The sequence below is a fragment of the Myotis yumanensis genome, unplaced genomic scaffold, assembly GCF_028538775.1.
Source record: "Myotis yumanensis isolate MYYU_CA2020_CCGP unplaced genomic scaffold, mMyoYum1.0.hap1 SCAF_12, whole genome shotgun sequence".
Classification (NCBI taxonomy): Eukaryota; Metazoa; Chordata; class Mammalia; order Chiroptera; family Vespertilionidae; genus Myotis; species Myotis yumanensis.
The window spans coordinates 15,281,038-15,301,689 of NW_027223763.1; the positions used below are offsets into that span (position 1 = coordinate 15,281,038).

The following is a 20,652-nucleotide window of genomic DNA, read 5'->3' on the forward strand; positions in this document are numbered from 1 at the left end:
ACTTTTCCGTTATGCGAACAGAAACACTCTCTCCTTCTCCCAAGCCAAGACAGACTCCAAGTCCTATTAGTCACTGTATCCTTCTCAAGTTCAGGATTTACTGGTGATACTCATTCCTCTTCAGCAGGTCCAGATGTGACTTTGTGGCCTGGTGACTTATGAACTAAATTGTAGATTAAGTTCTACTAACTAACACTCCATACAAAGTTATAGGAGAAGGGGAAGGGAAAAGCATAGAAATCATTGGTTAATCTATCTATATATAAAACCCTAATATGCAAATAGACCGAACGGCAGAACAACCAAACAACTGGTCACTATGACATGTGCTGACCACCAGGGGGCATGCACGGAACATGGTGGTCATTGACTATGGTGGGATGGTGGAGCAGGTGAGCAGGGGCGCCCCACTAAGGTGGGGCGCTGGTTGCTGTCATCAGGGTGGTTACTGAAAATTCTTTGCTCCTGCGCGCTGTGGTCCCGCCCAGCGCTCACACCCACTGCCAACGCCGGAGCCGCCACTTGCACTGCTGCTGGCGCATGGTGCCAGACCCAATTGCTCTGTGCCGTCAGTGGGTGTGAGCATTGGCTGTCGGCCCAATCATCCCTCAGGGCTTCTCCATCTCCCCTTGCTCCTGAGGGGTGATCAGGGCAGCAGCCGCCGCTCACACCCGCTTATGGCGCTGGCTCCCCTTGCACCCGCTGCCAACACCAGTCCCAATCACTCTGCACCATCAAGAGGTGCGAGCGGGGCCAGCGCTGTCAGTGTGTGGGAGCAGTGGCAGTGGGAGCGGGGCTGCCAGCAGACAGGGGACCAGGGGCTGCCGCGGGAGGGGCCGGGCGGGGGTGCGGAGGATGGGCTGAGTCCCACCCCTGTGCCCACTGCAGCCTCACAGCCCACAGTTCCTTCCAAGGTGCATGAATTCGTGCACTGGGCCCATAGTATGTACATAACAAAAAGGTGCATTCATTCTATAGTTTTTGTTGCTGTAAAAAGTCACAAGGTCAGAGTTGATTTTCATCACTTCCCTCTTCTATCGTTTGTTCCATATTTCTTTGTTTTTAGCTAGTACTGAAGGTAGTTGGCAGGCTGTCTCAGTCAGGATACACTCAGAACAACAAAAAAACACATTAGGTCTTACAACAGAGAGAATTTAATGTAAAGAATTGGTTATGCAGTTTTGGAGAACTGAAAAAGCAAAAAAGGGGATAGTGAGCTAACCCAGAGATAGGAACTATAGGATGAAGCTACCACTCCTAGCTTAGGGGAGACAAAAGTAAGCTTGAAGAAGAGGCCCCTCAGACCTCTGAGGAGGGGCTACTGCTGAACTATTGCTGATATCTTTGATTAGGTATGATGAGGCTGACTCTAGGAATGCTCCTCCTTCCCTCAAAAGCTGAACATTATCATTGATAACTAGTAGTCAGGAAAGAAATGTCTTTTTTCTCTCTCATTAGCCTTGCAGAATTAAACAGGAAGTCAACTGGCAAAGCTGAAATATAGTTCTCAAAGTCTGCTCTAGCATCACAGAACAGAATATAAAAGTATGGGTTTGTACCAAAAGAAAAATGGTTTAATAACTGAAACAGCTCATCACTTTGCCTACTCAATATCCATGCACAACTTTCTACATCTATTTCAACTTCCCATACGTCAATAACAAATTTCAGCTTTTCTTTAATAAGATATAATTATCCTTTGTATAAATAGGCACTCTCACCTCCCCCCACCCTGCAAAATAAAAGGTCCCAACCCTGACTGGTGTGGCTCAGTTGGAGTTTTGTTCCATACTCTGAGGTTTGATTCAGGGCACATACCCAGGTTGCAGGTTCAATCCCCAATTGGGGCAGGTGCATGCAGGGGGCAATGGATTGATGTTTCACTCCCCTCCCTCCCTCCCTCCTTCCCTCCCTCCTTCCCTTCCTTCCTCTAAAAAAAAAAAAAAAAATCAATGAAAAGCATGTCCTTGGATGAGGATTGAAAAAAAAGAAAGAAAAGGTCCCAATTGTCATTAATATTAATCTCTAAATTAGTGGTTCTCAACCTTCCTAATGCCGCGACCCTTTAATACAGTTCCTCATGTGGTGGTGACCCCCAATTTCATTGTTACAAATTGAACATAATTAAAGCATAGTGATTAATCACAAAAACAATATGTAATTATATATGTGTTTTCCGATGGTCTTAGGCAACCCCTGTGAAAGGGTTGTTCGACCCGCAAAGGGGTTGCGACCCACAGGTTGAGAACCGCTGGTCTAGAAGATGTTAGTTACTCCTCAATTTCAGTTAGAGTCCCTCTTGAATATTCAGTAACCTAAAGATGAAATTTTAAAGTTAACCCCTTCCATTAATTTGTAAAATTATAATGGGAAAGAAGAAGAAAACGTTAATATATATAAAAATACATAAACACACATATACATTAAGCAAAGAAGAAACTAATGTTTAGATATAGACCTTTTTCCTATCTAGTCATGGACCTGTAGTTGATATTTGTCACTTCCTTCTTCCCCTACTCATTTCATGTTTCCTTTGCACTGAGCCAGCACCTATACCAGGTGGTATGATCCAAAGCTTCATTCCTGAAGGCTCTGACTCTGCAGTGGTCTTGTCTTTTTCTTTTCTTTTCTTTTCTTTTCTTTTCTTTTCTTTTCTTTTCCTTTCCTTTCTTTTCCTTTCTTTTCTTTTCTTTCTCTCTCTCTCTCCTCTCTCTCTCTCTCTCTCTCTCTCTCTCTCTCTCTCTCTCTTTCTTTCTTTCTTTCTTTCTTTTTTGTTACAGTAATTTTACACTAACTTGTACTGTGAGAATGTAGAGGAGAAAATGAATATACTTGCCACAAAGGACTTAGAATTGACAGACTTGGTGACTGACAACATATGGAATGGGAGGAAAGAAGAAAAATCTGTACATGTGTTAACAATTTTACACTATGGGACACAGTTCAGATAGATCTGGGCTAAATGTAGAGTTACCAACTGCCCCGGTTTGCCCTGGACTAAGATTTCCTGGAACCTGAGACTTCCTTTGCTAAAACTGGGAAAGTGCCTGGCAAACTGGGACCAGTTGGTCACCCTAGCCTAACATGAACTATCAGGGCAGATTAGTGATAGGAGCTTCTTGGCATGAGCACTGAGTCAGTCATCTTCTGGAATAACCAGTCCTTAGGAAGTGAGCAATCAAGATGCCTCTAACTTGGCCCAGTAAGAGAGCCGTTAGTGATGCAGGGAAATGGTGGTTCTTACAACTCCATGGGGCCATTCAAATATGTCCCCAAACCTTGTAGCCCATGGATCCAGTACGGGTTCTAGGAAGAGAGGATGTTGGAAGTAAAATCTGTAACTGCCTCTAATGGTGCAACCCAGACAGGACAGATTCTTTCTCACCACAGCTCTGGAAACTTGAGGGCTTTAGTGTATTGGTGACTTCAGTTGAAGATAGGTTGGGGGTTTCAAAGGATGGGAGGAGGAATTTGGTAACGTACTGGCATACTGCAGAGCTGAAATAGTTGGCAGGGCAGAATAACATTTATACAGATGGGCATAAATTAGTGAAGCTTGAGTTGTACAACAAGCATAACATCAAAAGGCTGGGGAGGGGGAGGCAACATTTTAGACTTTTTTTGAAGCCATTCAGTGAGGACAGGATAGGTTGATTAAGCTTACTTTCTTTGTAATATTGCGCCATCTAGTGTTAATTCTCATGTTCTCCTTTGTGCCAGTTAGGTTATAAAAAAAAAACAGATGAATTAAAAACCTGAGGACAGTTTCCAAAGTCATCAGTCATTTTTTTTTATTTGTTCATGTGATTGAATGCTTTCTATATGCCAGTTATTTTTCTAGGCATTGGAATTACAGCTGTGAACAAAACAGACAGAAATCCTGAACTCATGGAAGCTTACATTCTTGTGGGGAGAAAGACAATAAAGAAAAATGAGTAAAAATATATGCTATGCTATATAGTTATAAATGTTAAGAAAAAAATAAATCAAGGAAAGAGTAATTGTGTTTAAAATTTGGGGGCGGGGGGGAAGAGAGCTCTATAATTTAGATCAGATGATCAGGGAGGCCTCACTGAGAAGACTACTTCTAAGTAAAAACAAAAACAAAAACAAAAACCCAGAATAATGAGGGAGCATTCCAGGCAGAGGCCCTGAGGTGAAGGCATGTCTGAGTTTAAGGTGCAGCAAGGAAGAATATACTGAACTAGAGGGAAAGTATTAGGAGATGAGGGTCTTGGGATTATAGTAAGGACTACCCCATTCTGAGTAAGATGGGAAATCATAACAGTTTTGAACAGAGGCATGGTTTTACAAAGTAATATACAAGGTGTGGGAAAAGTAGGTTGACAGTCGTGAATATGCAAAACACAGAGCTCATTCTTATATTGTTATTTATTAATTATTGTATTATTTTCCACACAAACAACTGTAAACCTATTTTTGCCCCACCCTGTATAAATGATAGCCTGTGAGATGTGTCCTTCCACAGATGTTTTTTTTGCTAAATATTATTCATTCACTCAATAAATATTTTTGCTGAAGTTTTCTATTTTTCATTTGTTTTGAGGTAATTTGGAATTGCTTATAGTAACATTTTTTTGTGACTATTCATTTTGTGACTATGGCTGTTCATTTTAGCATCTGATTTATCTCTATATTAGCATCAGTTGATTGCCTTTTCTTGTTTGGATTGTGATTTTTCTGGTTTTTGGCATGATGTGTGATTTTTTAAAAATTCTAACATTTTGAATATTAAGTTTTAAGATCTTAGATCCTATTTAAATCTTTTATTTCAGCAGGAGAAGTCACCTATTTATGTTTAGTACATAGTTCTTGGCTTACTTTTTTGGGCTGTGGTTCCAATGACAATATAGGTTTCAGAGCCTATACAACATTATTCTGGTCCACTTTGTTCAACTGGTGCCACCAGAGCTCCAGCTTGGTCCTGCTAATGCTGCCTGCAGAGGTGAAGTACACTTTCCCAGGCAGGTCCTACTAGGTGGAGTGTGGGAGATTCTGGGCCATGGGGCAGTGAGTGCTTCCCTGAGCCTCTCTGTACCTCCTGTTCTTTGGGCCACCCAGTGCCTGCCTGACCACTGCTGGAATTGCCTGAGGGGATGAAAGGTGCTCTCCTGGGCTCCCCATGCCAGTGCCACTAGGTGGTGAATGGACAGAAAGTGTCTCCCATGGCCTTCTCTCTAGGTCACATGGTATCAATGGGCTTCTTACTGCATCTCTGCCAGTGCTGCTGAGTGAGGAAAGCATCAACCTGGGCCTCTCTCTGCTTGCTGGTGGTAGTGGTGGGGGTCACCCTTTGCCACTGGATGGAGCCCAGGAGATGCTGGACATAGGTCTTCCTCTACTACTGAGTGGAGGGTCAAGAGACATTGGGCCTGCTGGTGTTTCTAGATGGAATTCTCTGCCAACTCTTTGGCGGTGCTGCTAGTGCAGGCAGAGCAGGCCAGCCAGGTATCAAGTGGGAATGGGGTTCCTCACTAGATCTCTGCTGGGCTACTTTTTTTTTCTGAGCCTGCAGCCAGAAATATCTGGCTTTTGCTAGAGAATTTTGTTTTGGTCTATGCCTTTTGGTGGTTGTGAGTTGTAGGACTCTCTGGTGTCCAGTCTGGAATATATGGGAGAAAAAGAAATCCCAGGAATTCACCTCTATGTTTTCCCTCAAGTACTAAGGGCCCTAGTCAGTCTGCCTAACTCTTTCCTCTTTTCAGAATCTTTTTATGGTTGTCTGTAATTATGTCCTGGATTCTTAGTTGTATTTAGAGGTGAATGACAGAGAAGAATGAGTCTGTGTCATCTTGTCTAGGACCAGAAGTCACAAAATAGCAGATTATTTTACTTTATACATCTTTCCTCAATACACTTCTCTCTTTACATTTTGCTATAAATATCAAGAAGAAAGCTTGGAGAAAAAAAAACAGGAAAATGGCAGCCAAATAGGCAAGCCTATCATGCACCACATTCACCTGGAATTACCAACTGAGGTCCAGCTGAAGAGGAGACTTATATCAAGGAAGGACAGAAAACATCTGGAAACTGCATCTTCATAACAGCTTGCACAATGTGGTTGGGGTAACATAGCCAGCCAGCCTGAGAGGAGATTCCATCCACGACTAGGACAATAACATTCAAAACACAACTACAAAGGAGAACCAAAATAACTCAAGCAAAATACTTTTCTAGCACACCCAGCTCAGGAGATCTAAGAAACTGCACCACTGGGTCTCACAAAACACCTACTACATAAGACCACCCCACAAATTCTGGGAGGAATAGCAGCTTGATCTAATACATAGAAACAAATACAAAGGGACAGCAAAAATGGGGAGACAAAGAAACCCCCAGTGAAAAAAGGAGGAATCTTCAGAAAAGGAACTAAATGAAATGGAGGCAAGCAATTTGTCATATAAAATATTCAGAGTAATTATAATAGGGTGCTCAAACAATTCAGTGAGAACTACAGGCAATTTAATTAGAATTATAAGGAACTTAATGAGAATATTAAGGGACTTTATGATAACTATACCAACATGAAAAGAGAGGTTGAAACAACATAGGTGATATAAAGAACACTCTAGAAGAATTCAACAGTACACTAGAAGAAGCTGAGGACCAAATCAGTGAATTAGAAAACAAGGTAGAAATAAACACCCACTCAGAGCAGCAAATGGAAAAAAAAAAATTGAAAAGCAGGAGGAGAGTTTAAGGGAGCTTTGGGACACCATGAAATATAACAACATTTGCATCATACAGGTACCAGAAGGAGAAGAATCCAAATAAGGAATAGAGAACCTGTTTGAAGAAATAATGGCAGAAATTTTCCTTAACCTGGTGAAGGATAAAGTCACTCAAGTTCCAGAAACACAGAGAGTCTCAGCCAAGATGAACCCCAAATGATCCATACCTAGGCACATAATAATTAAAATACTACAATCAAAAGACATAGAGTAGCTGAATAGATAAGAAAACATCACCCATATATATGCTATCTACAAGAAACTCATCTCAGAACAAAAGACACACAGGATGAGAATGAAGGGATGGAAAAAACTTTTCCAGGCCAATGAAAATGAAAAAAAAAAAGCTGAGGTAGTAACACTCCTATCTGACAAAATAGACTTCAAAGTGAAGGCCATAACCAGAGACAATAATGGCCACTTCTTAATACTAAAGGGATCAATACAACAAGAGGATATAACCCTGGTAAACATATGTGCATCCAATATAGGAGCATCCAAATATATATTTTAAAAAAACTGCTGGAGGATTTTAAGGGAAGATGGACAGCAATACAACCATAGTAGGGGTCTTGAACACCCCACTGACATCACTGGATAGATTTTTCTAGACAAAAAATCAACAAGGAAACAGTGATCCTAAACTACACACTAGATCAGATAGAATTAATTGACATTTACAGAACATTTCACCCCAAAGCTAGAGAATATACATTCTTTTCAAATGCACAGGGCCTATTTTCAAAGATAGACCACATGTTAGGACACAAATTAAGTCTCTACAAGTTCAAGAAGATTGAAATATCAAGCATCTTCTCAGATCACAATGGCATGAAATTAGAAATCAACTACAGTAAAAACACTCAGAAACATTGAAACACCTGGAGGCTAAATAGCATGTTATTAAACAATGAAGGGGTTAACAAAGAGATCAAGAAAGAAATAGAAAACTTCCTGGAAACAAATGAAAATGAACATACAACAACCCAAAACCTATGGGACACAGTGAAAGCAGTTCTGAGAGGAAAGTTCATAGCACTATAGGCCTACTTCAAAAAACAAGAAAAACTTTTAATAAAATATCTAATCCTACAACTTAAAGAATTAGGAAGAGAACAACAAGAAAAACCCAGAGTAAGTGGAAGGAAATAATAAAGATCAGAGTGGAAATAAATGACATGGAGACTAAAAAACAATACAAAAGATCAATAAAACCAAGAGCTGGTGCTTTGAAAAGATAAACACGATTGATGAACCTTTAACCAGACTCTTCAAGAAATAGAGAGGACCCAAATCAACAAAATCAGTAATAAAAGAGGTGAAATAATAACTGACCTCACAGAAATACAAAGAATCATGAAAAATACTATCAACAACTATATTCCAAAAAGCTGGACAACCTGGACAAAATGGACATATGCCTAGAAAAATACAATCTTCCAAAACTCAATCAGGAAGAATCAGAAAACTTGAATAGGCTCATAACTACTGATGAAATTGAAGCAATAATCTAAAAACTCCCAGGAGCCTGGCTAGTGTTGCTCAGTAGTTGAGGATTGACCTCTGAACCAGGAAGTCATGGTTCTATTCCCAGTCAGGGCACATACCCAGGTTGCGGGCTCAATCCCCATTGGGGGGCATGCACAAGGCAGCTGATAAATGATTCTCTCTCAACATTGATGTTTCTATCTCTCACTCTCCCTTCCTCTCTGAAATCAATAAAAAAAAATATTTTTTAAAAACTCCCAGGAAACAAAAGCCCTGGACCAGATGGCTTCACATAGAAGTTTTACCAAACACTCAAAGCAGAACCTATTCTCCTCAAACTATTCAAAAAAATCCAAGAGGAAAGAACACTTCCAAGCTCTTTTTTACAAAGCTAGCATTAGTCTAATTCCAAAACCAGATAAAGATACTACAAAAAAAGAGAATTACAGGCAAATATCCCTGGTGAGCACATGCCCAGGTTGCAGACTCGATCCTTAATAGGGGGCAAGCAGGAGGCAGCCGGTCAATGATTCTCTCTCATCATTGACGTTTCTCTCTCTCTCTCTCCCTCTCCCTGCCTCTCTGAAATCAATAAATATATATAAAAATAAATATATATATATTTATTTATAAATATATATATATATATTTAAAAAAAAATAAGGCCAAGAGACATGAAAAATGTTCGAAGTCACTAATCATTCAAGAGATGCAAATTAAAACAACAATGAGGTATCACCTCACACCTGACAGAATGGCTATCACCAGCAAATCAACAAATGACAAGTGTTGGTGAAGATGTGGAGAAAAGGGAATCCTAGTACACTGCTGGTGGGAATGCAGACTAGTGTAGCCACTGTAGAAAACAGTATGGAGTTTCCTCAAAAAATTAAAATTGGAATTCCTATTGGGTCCAGTGATCCCACTTCTAGTAGGATTATATCCTAAGAAACCCAAAACACCAATCAGAAAGAATATATACACCCCTATGTTCATATCAGTGCAATTTACAATAACTAAGATTTGGAAACAGCCCAAGTGCCCCTCATCAGATGAGTGGATAAAAAAGCTGTGGTACATTTACATAATGGAATACTAAGCAGCAGTGAAAAAGAAGGAACTCTTACTATTTGCAACAGAATGGATTGACCTGGAGAGTATTATACTAAGCTAAATAAACCAGTCAGAGAAAGATAAGTATCACATGATCTTACTCATATATGGAATCTAATGAACAAAATAAACTGATGAACAGAATAGATCCAGAGACATAGAACCATGGAACAAATTTCAGACGGAAGGTGAGGGGGAAGAGATTAACCGGGGAATTTATATGCACATATGCATAGCCCATGGACACAGACAATAGTGTGGCAAAGGCTTGGGAGGGGCGGTGTAGGGAGGCGGAGATCAATGGGGAAAAAAACAAACAAAAACAAAGAGGACATCTCTAATACTTTCAACAATAAAGATAAACTTAAAAATAATAATAAGAAAGCTTGGAAACTTCCTTATCTACATAACCAAGCTCATAAATACATGTTCTGTTTTCCATATAAGTGGAGGAGGCAATGTCATGCTTTCTGTCATTATGTAACAAAGATCCCTTCTCTCCAGATTTCAATAATATGTTCCTTACTTGCTTTTGAGCAGCACCCTCCAGGTCCAGATGTCTACTAACCGACTGTTCAAAGAAATTTAGGCTTTCTCTATCATGCTGCAAAAAAATCTTCCCAACTTCCATCCACTGATTGCTTACTTCCAAAACCACTCCCATAATTTTAGGTACTTTTAATGGCATCACCTCACTTTCAGGTATGAAATGTGTAATAATTATTTATTGTTGCATAACAAATTAACTTAAATCTTAGTAGCTTAAAACAACATACGTTTATTATCTGACAGTTTCTATGGGTCAAGAATATGGGCGTGGCTTATCTGGATCTTCTACTTCTGGGGATCTCACAAGGCTGCCATCAAGGTGTTGACTGAAGATGAGGTTTTATCTAAAGGCTCAGCTGGGGAAAGATCTGCTTCCAAAGTCACTTGGATGGTTGTTGGCAGTATTCAGTTCCTGGAAGGTTGTTGAACTGAGGAGATGCAGGTCCTTTCTGGCTGTTGGCTAATTACTGCCTTCAATTCCTTGCTATGAGGATCTCTCCAACATTTCAACTTGCTTCATCAAAGGCAGTGAGAAAGAGAGTCTGCTAGTATGACAGAAGTCACAATCTCATATAACCTAATCATGACAGTAACATTCCATCACCTTTGTCATAGTCTCATCTGAAGGCTCAGGTGAGGAAAGAGCTGCTTCCAACATCATTTACATGGTTGTTGGCAGAATTCAATTGGAGATAACTCTACATTCAGCTTACCACCCAAGGTGGGTTGGGGAAGGGGGAGGGTAAATTACACAAGGACATGAATGCCAGGGTAGGTGGATCACTAGGGGTCATTGTAAGGTCTGCCTGCCACAGTCATTATCAATATCCTTTATAATTTTAGTGTTTAATAGCAAATAATACTTATCTTTTATAGAATACTTACTAAGCCTCAGTTTTCCTCCCATAAAAGAGGATTAAAATAATAACTTATTGTGACTTTAAACTCTCCAGTTTTTATGACTATGCCATAATTCATCACTAATTTATGGAAATACAGTCAATATGACTATATAAAAGTTCTTATAGAGGTGACTACTCCCTTTCCTAAACTACCATGACATTTTAATCATATCTTCCTTATGAATTTTAGCACTTCTACACTTGCAAAAGAGGTATTTATAGTTTTATTTCCCTTGCTAGACTGTAGGCTTCCTGAGGGCAAATTGTGTATTTTTTTTAAAAAAAATTTCTATTCCTCCCTGACTGTACCTAGAAGAATATCATGGATTTCAGTAGATATCTATTTTAAAATAAAATAAAATAAAATAAAATTCCTGTAGCATAAAAAAAAATAAACTCAATATCTCTAACAGTAAAGTAAGATGCATATTTGGTAGAATACTCTAGTTCATCTACGTTCAATTAGATATATAGAGATCAAATGCTATTTGAGATTAGTCATAAGCAATATATATCACAACACTGAAAAACAGTAAATATTTAATGAGTGAGTGGATGAATATTTATCTTTTTTCTTGCATATATCCCTTTGACATTTTGTGGGTATTTATCTATCTGTATTTTCAGAAATAGAGTCTGGGTGTATGTCTTCATAAAACATTCATTTTATACCTCCAAAAATATTTCCACATTATTTATAATATGTAGATAATAACATTACTGTGCACTAACATTTAATTATCCATTTGTTCAGCATAGGTAGATTTAAAATTATAAGGAGAAAACAAATTATTTTTGAAAGATCACACATTTTGTTAAATTTCTAAAACACTGAAAATTTTAATGTTTTATTTTTAAGTAATTATTATGATTCACTTATTAACTCATAAAGCTAATGATATAACAATCAAATCCCGGTTGACTGCCATGCTATCTTAACATGTTTAATTTGTGGAGGAGTTCTAAAAGTTGGATCCCAATTGTATTCTGGTGATAACAACTTAGTAGGCTTATTGACAAAAAAATACTTGTTTAGGTGGCGTTCATATGTGCTGCTAAGTTCATTTTCAATGTCATGAATTACTCCTTTTTGATATTCTGCAGTGAAGGTTAAAACCTCATTAGGTGTGCCACCAAAAATTGCACTATGATAATAGAAATCTCCCTTTCCAAAAGGGATGAAAGCCGCTGATTTAGGTCTTCTCTCATAAGGGAATTTTTTAACATTCTCAAAATACCACCATGCATGAAGTAGAGCTACAGATTTGCCCAGGGTTTCCACTCCAAAGTTACTCTTGAAGATCTGGTTTATACTCATACTGAAGAGAAAGTCAACTTCATACTGGATGTGTTCTATGATGTACGCATTTAAGTTCTTCATGTGTAGGACATTAAAGTCTTCCCAGAACTTTTCTCTTAATATAGGCAATACTTTAAATGTTCGAAGGGGACCTAACTCTATGGGAGGTACGGAGAACTCGTCCATCAAGATGTAAAAGATAACATTGTAGCCAATCATAAAGTGCTTATTAGCAGATTGGATGAACTGTTTCAGGTACTGTCCTGTAAACCTGTAAAACATGAAAAAAAAAAAACGAACACAGGAAAAACTTATTTTGCTAAAAATCATCAGGTGAACACATCATTTAAACATGCTGTCATTATTTATGTCATTATTGCTAAAGAACTGCCAGTAGATAAGGATAGAGAAGTTGGGTCTGTATCTTAAGTCTGTTGGTTAGTAAAAGAGAATGTAGTGATTTGGGGGCCTGCGAAGAACTACAAAGTTTTTGTGAAGAAAGAAAAAGAGAGCTAAATGAATGTTAATGAAAAGATTTCCAAGTAGTGTCATCGACTCAGCCACAGTTGGAGAAAATAGGTACAATAAATAAACAGACATACAGGCCAGCCAGAAATAATGATAGGGGTTAATTATGAGTAGCTCTTTGAGTGTAGAAAATCCTTGGGTGCTTATCTACACTTTTCCAAAATAAAAAAGGATGAATATTAGTAGCACCTACTTTCTAGTAGACCATACAACCAGGCCTATGGTAATGTTCAGTCTTTTATAATATTTTTCCAGGACCTGTCTATTGTAAGTTTCTTCCCATATGACTGGAGCGAGCCAGTCAGTTGTTGTTATTACATCAGGACGTTTTCTGTTGAACAAACAAGAAACAAATGATCAGATTCCACTTAATTATTACAGCAGAAGTTATTGTCCAAGTGAATATGCTACTTATTATAAAGTACTTACTATGTGCCAGGCACCATTATTTAGTACTTTGCATTACTCATTTAACCCTTGCAATGTCTTATAAGTGCTATTATTATCCCTGTTTTTCATATGGGGAAACTTAAGCACAGATTGGTTAATAAATGGCAGAGTCAGAATTCAAGATCAGCTAGTTTGGCTACAGAACCTATTCTTATTCATTATACCATATTGCCTTTTGAGCACAGGGATTTTTTCTTTGAGCTCTGACTGCTGTTTAAACTTAAGTAGCCCAGGGTTTGAATATTTCTCTAATCACTGGCTAAAGCAGACAGCACCACTGTCTCCTTATGTTTTTCCCGCCCCCTTCTCCTTTTTCTTTTCCTCCCTCCTCTTTTCCTTGAAGCTATAGAGCACTCTCTTCACCTTTTCCTTAATGCTTTAGGCCCATCAATACAATCTGTAAGAAAATAAAAAGTCCAGAAAAGGGAGGATGACATTAGATTTGCTTCTGATAATAACAATGTGACAGCAAAAGTAGCAGCATTAATAGTAATAGTTTTGCTGGAATCAGGGTATTAAACTACTAAAGCAAATTTGAACTTCATTTTGGAAGGAAATGCATACAAAGTGAGAAGCCATTTTGCTATTGATAATTGCAGGTTTTAATACAATCCAGACCCAGACAAGAGTAGGATTTGATAACACTTAATAGTATTTTAATAATAATATACAGTAGTCCCCTCTTATCTGCAGGGCACATATTCTAAGACCCCGAGTGGATGCCAGAAACTGCAAATAATACTGAACCCTATATATTACTATGGTGGGGTGTTTTTTTTTAACTGATGGGTGGGTAGCACGAACAGAGTTCATATGTTGGATAAAGGGATGTAACATCCTGGGCAGGATGGAGCAGATCAGCTTAAGATTGTGCTAGTCAGAATGACATACAATTTAAAACTTATGAATTGATTATTTCTGGAATTTTCCATTTCATATTTTTGGACCACAGTTGACCATTCATAACTAAAACTGGGGAAAGCTAAACTGCAGGTAAGGAGAGACTACTGTAATAACAAAATCTTCAAAGGTACCTCCTATTATTGTTATAGGGATTTCTTTAACTTATACATTTATTTGTATACATTTATTTTTAAACTCTTCTTATACTTAGAGTTTATAGTTATATATTTCTGTTTGACTCAGAAGTCTTAAACTCTACCTTAAAACTGGCCAGGTGTATCCTTGCCACAGTGATGGTGCTTAGAAGTTATGTACATTGCAGATACTAACCATTATCTATTTGAGGAGATGAAAGGGTTTGAAGATTATCTCTCTTCCCTCATTAGGTCAGATTAATGATTTGCTTCCAGAGTGAAAGAAAAAGTCTCTGAAAGCAAAGGCAATTACAAACCTGTGTTTACCCTTATCGGTGATAACATCAGCAAATATGTTCTCCTATGCAGTGGGCTTTCTTGTTGTTTTGTTGATGGTTTCCTTTGCTGTGCAAAAGCTTTTTATTTTGATGTAGTCCCATTTGTTTATTTTCTCTTTAGTTTCCAATATTCTAGGAGCAGTATCAGTGAAGAAATTGCTTCAGCATGTGTCTAAGATTTTGTTGCCTTTGGATTCCTCTAGTATTTTTATGGTTTCCCGTCTTACATTTAAGTCCTTTATCCATTTTGAGTTTATTTTTGTGTATGGTGTAAGTTGGTGGTCTAGTTTCATTTTTTTGCATCTATCTGTCCAATTTTCCCAACACCATTTATTGAAGAGACTGTCTTGACTCCATTGTATGTTCTTGCCTCCTTTGTGAGATATTAATTGAGCATATTGGTTCAGGTCGAATCTCCAACATTTATAGGGAACTCATACAATTTAACAAAAGGAAGATAAACAATCCAATCAAAAAATGGGCAAAGGCTCTAAATAGACACTTTTCAAAAGAGGACATTCAGCCAAGAGACATATGAAAACATGCTCAAAGTCACTAATCATCTGAGAGATGCGAATCAAAACAACAATGAGGTATCATCTTATACCTGTCAGAATGGCTATCATCAACAAATCAACAAACGACAAGTGCTGGAGAGGATGCGGAGAAAAGGGAACACTCATGCACTGCTGGTGGGAATGCAGACTAGTGCAGCCACTATGGAAGAGAGTATGGAGTTTCCTTAAAAAGTTAAAAATGGAACTCCCTTTTGACCCAGTGATCCCACTTCTAGGAATTTATCCCAAGAAACCAGAAACACCAATCAGAAAGGATATATGCATCCCTATGTTCATAGCAGCACAATTTACCATAGTGAAGATCTGGAAATAGCCTAAGTGCCCATCAGCAGATGAATGGATTAGAAAACTGTGGTACGTCTACACAATGGAATACTATGCTGCTGTAAAAAGGAGGAATTCTTACCATTTGCAACAGCATGGATGGAACTGGAGAGCAGTATGCTAAGTGAAATAAGCCAGTCAATGAAAGAAAAATACCACATGATCTCACTCATTTATGGATAATAAAGACCATTATAAACTGATGAACAAAAATAGATACAGAGGCAGAGCAACATCGAACAGACTGTTGAAACTACAGCGGGAAGGCTGGGGAGGGTTGGGTGGTGGGAGGGGGGGTAAGAGATCAACCGAAGGACTTGTATGCATGCATATAAGCATAACCAATGGACACAAGACACTGGGGGATAGGGGAGGCCGGCGGAATGTCAAGGGGGGGGGGGGGGGAGGGAGGAAACATATGTAATACTCTTTGTAATACTTTAAGCAATAAAAACAAACAAACAAACAAAAAACCTGTGTTTAGAACTTGTTTGATAAATAGAAGAGGAAGAAATAGAAGAGACTTAGAGTCATTAGATTTAAATGTTAGCCAGAAGGCATGCTCTACAAAAGAGGTCTCAGAAATCAGGTGGACAAGATGACCTATCCTTTCGATGCCTTGCTTAGCCTCTCTGTAGCTGGCTTAGTGTCTGTGTACCAAAGTGGCTCCAGCTACTTGGAGTCCAAGAGATTACGCATGGGCTCAATGACACAGACATCCCCTTACTAAGACTGAGCTATTAGCCAGTGCTGCCAGCAGCAGGGGCCAACTCTGACCCTACAATATGACATTGTTTCTGAGGGGGATCAGCCATCCAAGTGATGGCTGCTTGATTATATTAGACTCCACCATGAAAGGGGCAGCATCTTTTCCTCTGGGGAATGTTTCATGTTCTGGCTAGGGATTTGCTTTCCCTGCCTACAAATCTGCCAGCTTTGTTGACTTGCGGAATATCTTATTCATTGCTATTGTACCACACATAATATTGCCTCCACCCAAGGTACATATTTTATGGTAAAAGTAGTGTGGCAGGTGGCTCACTTCCATAAAGCTATCTGGTCTGACTATGTGCACCACTGTCCAGCAGTAGCTGGCCTGGTAGAAACTGGAATGGCCAGGAAAAGTCTCAGTTTCAGTGTTAGTTCAAAGATAATTTCCTGAAACGTTGAGGTACTGTTCTATAATACACCATTAATGCTTTGAATCAATTAGCAATATGAGCTACCATTTCTTCCAAAGCTATTTACAGTCTGTAAAGCAAGGTGGTAGTGGGGATGTTCCTGCTTATGATCACATCTGATAACTCACGTATAGAATGTTTACTTTCCATTGTTGTGACTTTGGGTTCAGTGGGTTTAGAGTTCCTAGTTCCCAATGGAGGAGTCCTTCTTCTAGGCCCTAGAATCTAGGGAATAAGTCATGGTTTTTTAAATCTGATAGCAGGTCACTTGGAGCTAATAGGCAGAACATGGCATTATTGCACTGGCTGGTGTGGCTGATCTTCATCACCAAGGAGATATTAAGGTGCAGTTGCCTAACGTTGGCAAGGAGGGCTGCATATAGAACCCAAGGGATTCTCAAGGGTACCCCTTAGTACTCCCATTTCTAGTAATAATAGTCAATGGGAAGTTGTGACATTCAATAAGATGGGACGCTAAGGGCATCAGACTCTTCAGGAATGGAAGTTTGGATCATCTTGCAAGGTAAGAACTCGAAGGGGTTATCAGAGGATAAGGAAACCCAGAAGCAGTGATTATCAACTACTTCCTTGTATTACCAATCTCCTGAATAGCTACAGAGGTAATATTGTAGCCATGATTTATTATGTTAATTATTTTCTCCCCTTTCTCTGCCACCTTAAATGAAGAATAGTGGAGATGGCTAATGTTACCATTTAAGTTCTAGATGGGAATATGGCTGAATTGTCATCACCTTGATGATTCCCCAAAGCTGAAAGGACTTTGCGTTTCTCCTGATTGGGGAACATGAGCTTTTTCATCTAAGTGAAGGTGGAGAAATGATGAGTAGCAAAAATTATGGGTTGGGCTAGTTTTTCTCCATTTATCTTTTCTCTATCCACCCTCAGCAGTTCTCTACCTGGCTGTAACCTTTGGGAGCAGACTGATTACCCTAGGTCCCCTGCTGTATGGTTTTCAGTGGGTTCTGCTAATGGCAGGCACCAGCATAAGTTCAGAGGGCAGGAAGAGAGGTTATATATTTTCCTACTCTCTCTCCCAGTTTTATTGTGATCTTGACAGTGACTGTGTCCATATGCAATGGCAACTTCGGTTGGCGACTATTTCATAGTTCCAGAAACCCCTGGTCTCCAGGAGCACCATTCCTTCACTTGTCCCTTTATAGGCCTAAGGTGGTTGGTCACAACTTCCTGCTGTGCAAGCCCCTTGGCATCTCCATATCCATTGTCAGATCTCTTTTTTTTTTTTTTTAAATATATTTTATTGATTTTTTACAGAGAGGAAAGGAGAGAGATAGAGTTAGAAACATCTATGAGAGAGAAACATCAATCAGCTGCCTCCTGCACATCTCCCACCGGGGATGTGCCCGCAACCCAGGTACATGCCCTTGACCGGAATCGAACCTGGGACCTTTCAGTTCGCAGGCTGACGCTCTATCCACTGAGCCAAACCGGTTTTGGCCCATTGTCAGATCTCTTAACCTTACCCAGATCTCTGCCAACAACCCCGTTATTAAAGTTACTTCATCTTACTTGAGTTGTTTCTCTCATACTTAGATAAAGTATCTGAGAAGCTTAAGAAACAGCTCATGAGGCCTGAGCAGAAGGTGTCCAGCAGGACACAAAGTGAACTGATTATGAATTATGTATCCAAGCTTTTAAATCTTGTTTATTTTATAGTAATGAAATAATGCACACATTCCTGCACCTTGCTTTTCTCATTCAACACAACCTTATGGAAATCCTTCCAGGTGATCTGGACTAGTTCTTATTCATTCTTTTCAAGATGTTGGACAGTTTGTTTAGACATTTCCTTATGAATTGGTGTTCATGTTATTTCTGGGGTTCTTTTTAGCACTATGAAAAGTGATACTATAAACTTTCTTAATTTTATATCCTTATGTATTGTCACTGTTATTTTTGCTGGATAGTCTCAGGAGTAGGATTGCTGTATATATGTATGTTCACTTTTAATAGATGTTAATAGCTATAATACCTCACATTTCCATGAGCATTTTCCCTACACTATTAGACTGTAGCTTTTATTTTGGTTAGAGAGAGAGAGATTTGTGTTCCACTTATTTTTGTGTTCAGCAAGTGGTTGATTCCTATATGTGTTTTGACAGGGATCGAACCCGCAACCTTGTTGTATTGGGACGATGCTCTAACCAACTGAGCTACCTGACCAAGGCTATCTTATGTTCTTTAGCATCATTTAAATTGTCCAAGTGAAGAGAAAAAGTCTGGAAATATGAATATTATCTAAAATAACTTAAAAGCAATCTTTAAAAAAAATTTTTTACTGGTTACAGAGAGAAAGGGAGAGGGAGAGAGATAGAGAATCATTGATAGTCTGCTTCTTGCACACCCCACACTGGGGATTGAGCCTGCAACTGGGGCATGTGCCCTGACTGGAAATTGAACCCTGACCTCCTGGTTCATAGATCGTCGCTCAACCACTGGGCTACACTGGCTGGGCTCAAAAGCAATCTTAAAGATTGTTGAAAAAGGGTTACAGAACTGGCCCTTTCATGTTGGAAGCCAATTACAGAAAAAAAAAAAAAATAGACTGTAGCTTTAAAAAAAAATTCCAGTTTGATGGTATAATAGCTCATTATTACTTTTTATTATATTTCTCTAATTTCCAGTGAATTTAAGCATCTTTTCATATGCTTGTTGGCTATCTCAATTTAAGCATCTTTTCATATGCTTGTTGGCTCTACTGCTTCATATTTTTCCATTGAATTGTTAATTTTTTTCTCAGCAGTTTGTAAGAGTTCCTTATAGTTAGATAATTATTCTATTATCTATATTATAAAAAATTTTCCTTAGATGTTTTTCTCATCTATTAAATTTCGGTTCTTCTTAAACCAAATAAAAGTTTTTTAAATTTTATATAGTGATATATATCTTTTAAAATTACGTTTCCAACATTAATTAAGATTTCCTTCTTACCTAGATTTTTACATGTTCTCTTACTGACTTTTTAATAAGAGAAACATGTTTATTTTTTACATTTAATCTTTTAGGAATTTATTTTTATATATGGCATAGGATGGGGCTTCATGTTTTTCCCACTTAGATTGCCAGTAGTACCAGCATCATTTATGAAAGAATCCATCGTTTCCTCACTGATTTTTTTTTAGCCATAAATATTTATTTAAATAGAAAATTTCAATCTGCCCCCCCCCCATGAATTAAATCTATAATGCATTTTATGAGTGTATTACAGTTAATTTTGGTAATAAATTCTAGGAGCTCTGATAATGGGGAGGGAAGCTTCATATACTAGTAAGAGCTCTCTCAAGCATCTGGAGGACTAGGAGAAGACCTTTGTCTTTAGGAATTCTTTGTACTTAGTTCATAACTGTCCTCACTGACTTTTAAAATACCATCTTTATTATATATAAATTTTCACATAGTATTCTTGTGCTCTAATTCTGGATTTACTGTTCTTCTGATCTATTCCATGTTGATTTGATCACAATGGTAGAATATGTTTTTATATTTGTTAAGGCAAATTTCTCTTATTTTTCACACTTTATTTGGCTCTTCTGAGATATTTATTCTTTTATATTTACTTTAAGCTTATAGTTTTTTCTTCTTTATTTTTTATTTTATTTTTAAAATGTATTTTTATTGATTTCCAAGAGGAAGGGAGAAGGAGAGAGAGATAGAAACATCAACGATGAGAGAGAAGCATTGATCAGCTGCCTCCTGCATGCCCTCTACTGGGGATCGAGTCCATCACCTGGGCATGTGCCCTTGATCAGAATCGAACTCAGGACCTTCCAGTCCATAGGCCAACACTCTATCCACTGAGCCAAACCAGCTAGGACTAGTTTTTTCTTCTTAACGAGAACAAAAACTGAGCTTTCCCCCAGATATCTCAATATTGAAGAGATCATTTTATTTTTTTAAACAAAAAGACAAGAGAGATCATTTTTCTTTCCCCTAATAAAACCAGGAATGTTAAACCAGATGATAGCTTTCTCATTCTGACCCTTAAATGCCTGACTCTTTATAAATAGACCCTCGTTTTGTACATAAAAGCCTTAAAGACAAGAACTCTAAGTCTTGGGAGCCTCTCAGAATAG

The 20,652-nt window shown here is 38.4% G+C and overlaps 1 protein-coding gene and 1 long non-coding RNA gene across 6 annotated transcripts in view; one reads left to right on the plus strand and one right to left on the minus strand.

The window, feature by feature from the left end:
- LOC139020832 (uncharacterized) overlaps positions 1-20,652 on the plus strand; it is a 126,708-nt gene that overhangs the window by 6,969 nt on the left and 99,087 nt on the right. The gene's annotated exons all lie outside the window — the stretch shown is intronic.
- On the minus strand, positions 11,712-12,510 carry LOC139020893 (N-acetyllactosaminide alpha-1,3-galactosyltransferase-like 1). The gene has a single exon (XM_070430970.1). It carries the CDS (start codon positions 12,432-12,434, stop codon positions 11,712-11,714), a length of 723 nt encoding a protein of 240 aa, XP_070287071.1. The 5' UTR covers positions 12,435-12,510.

Excerpts from the sequence above, each read along its gene's own strand:
- LOC139020893 (XM_070430970.1), bottom strand. The coding sequence starts at position 12,434 with ATGATTTTTAGCAAAATAAGTTTTTCCTGTGTTCGTTTTTTTTTTTTC.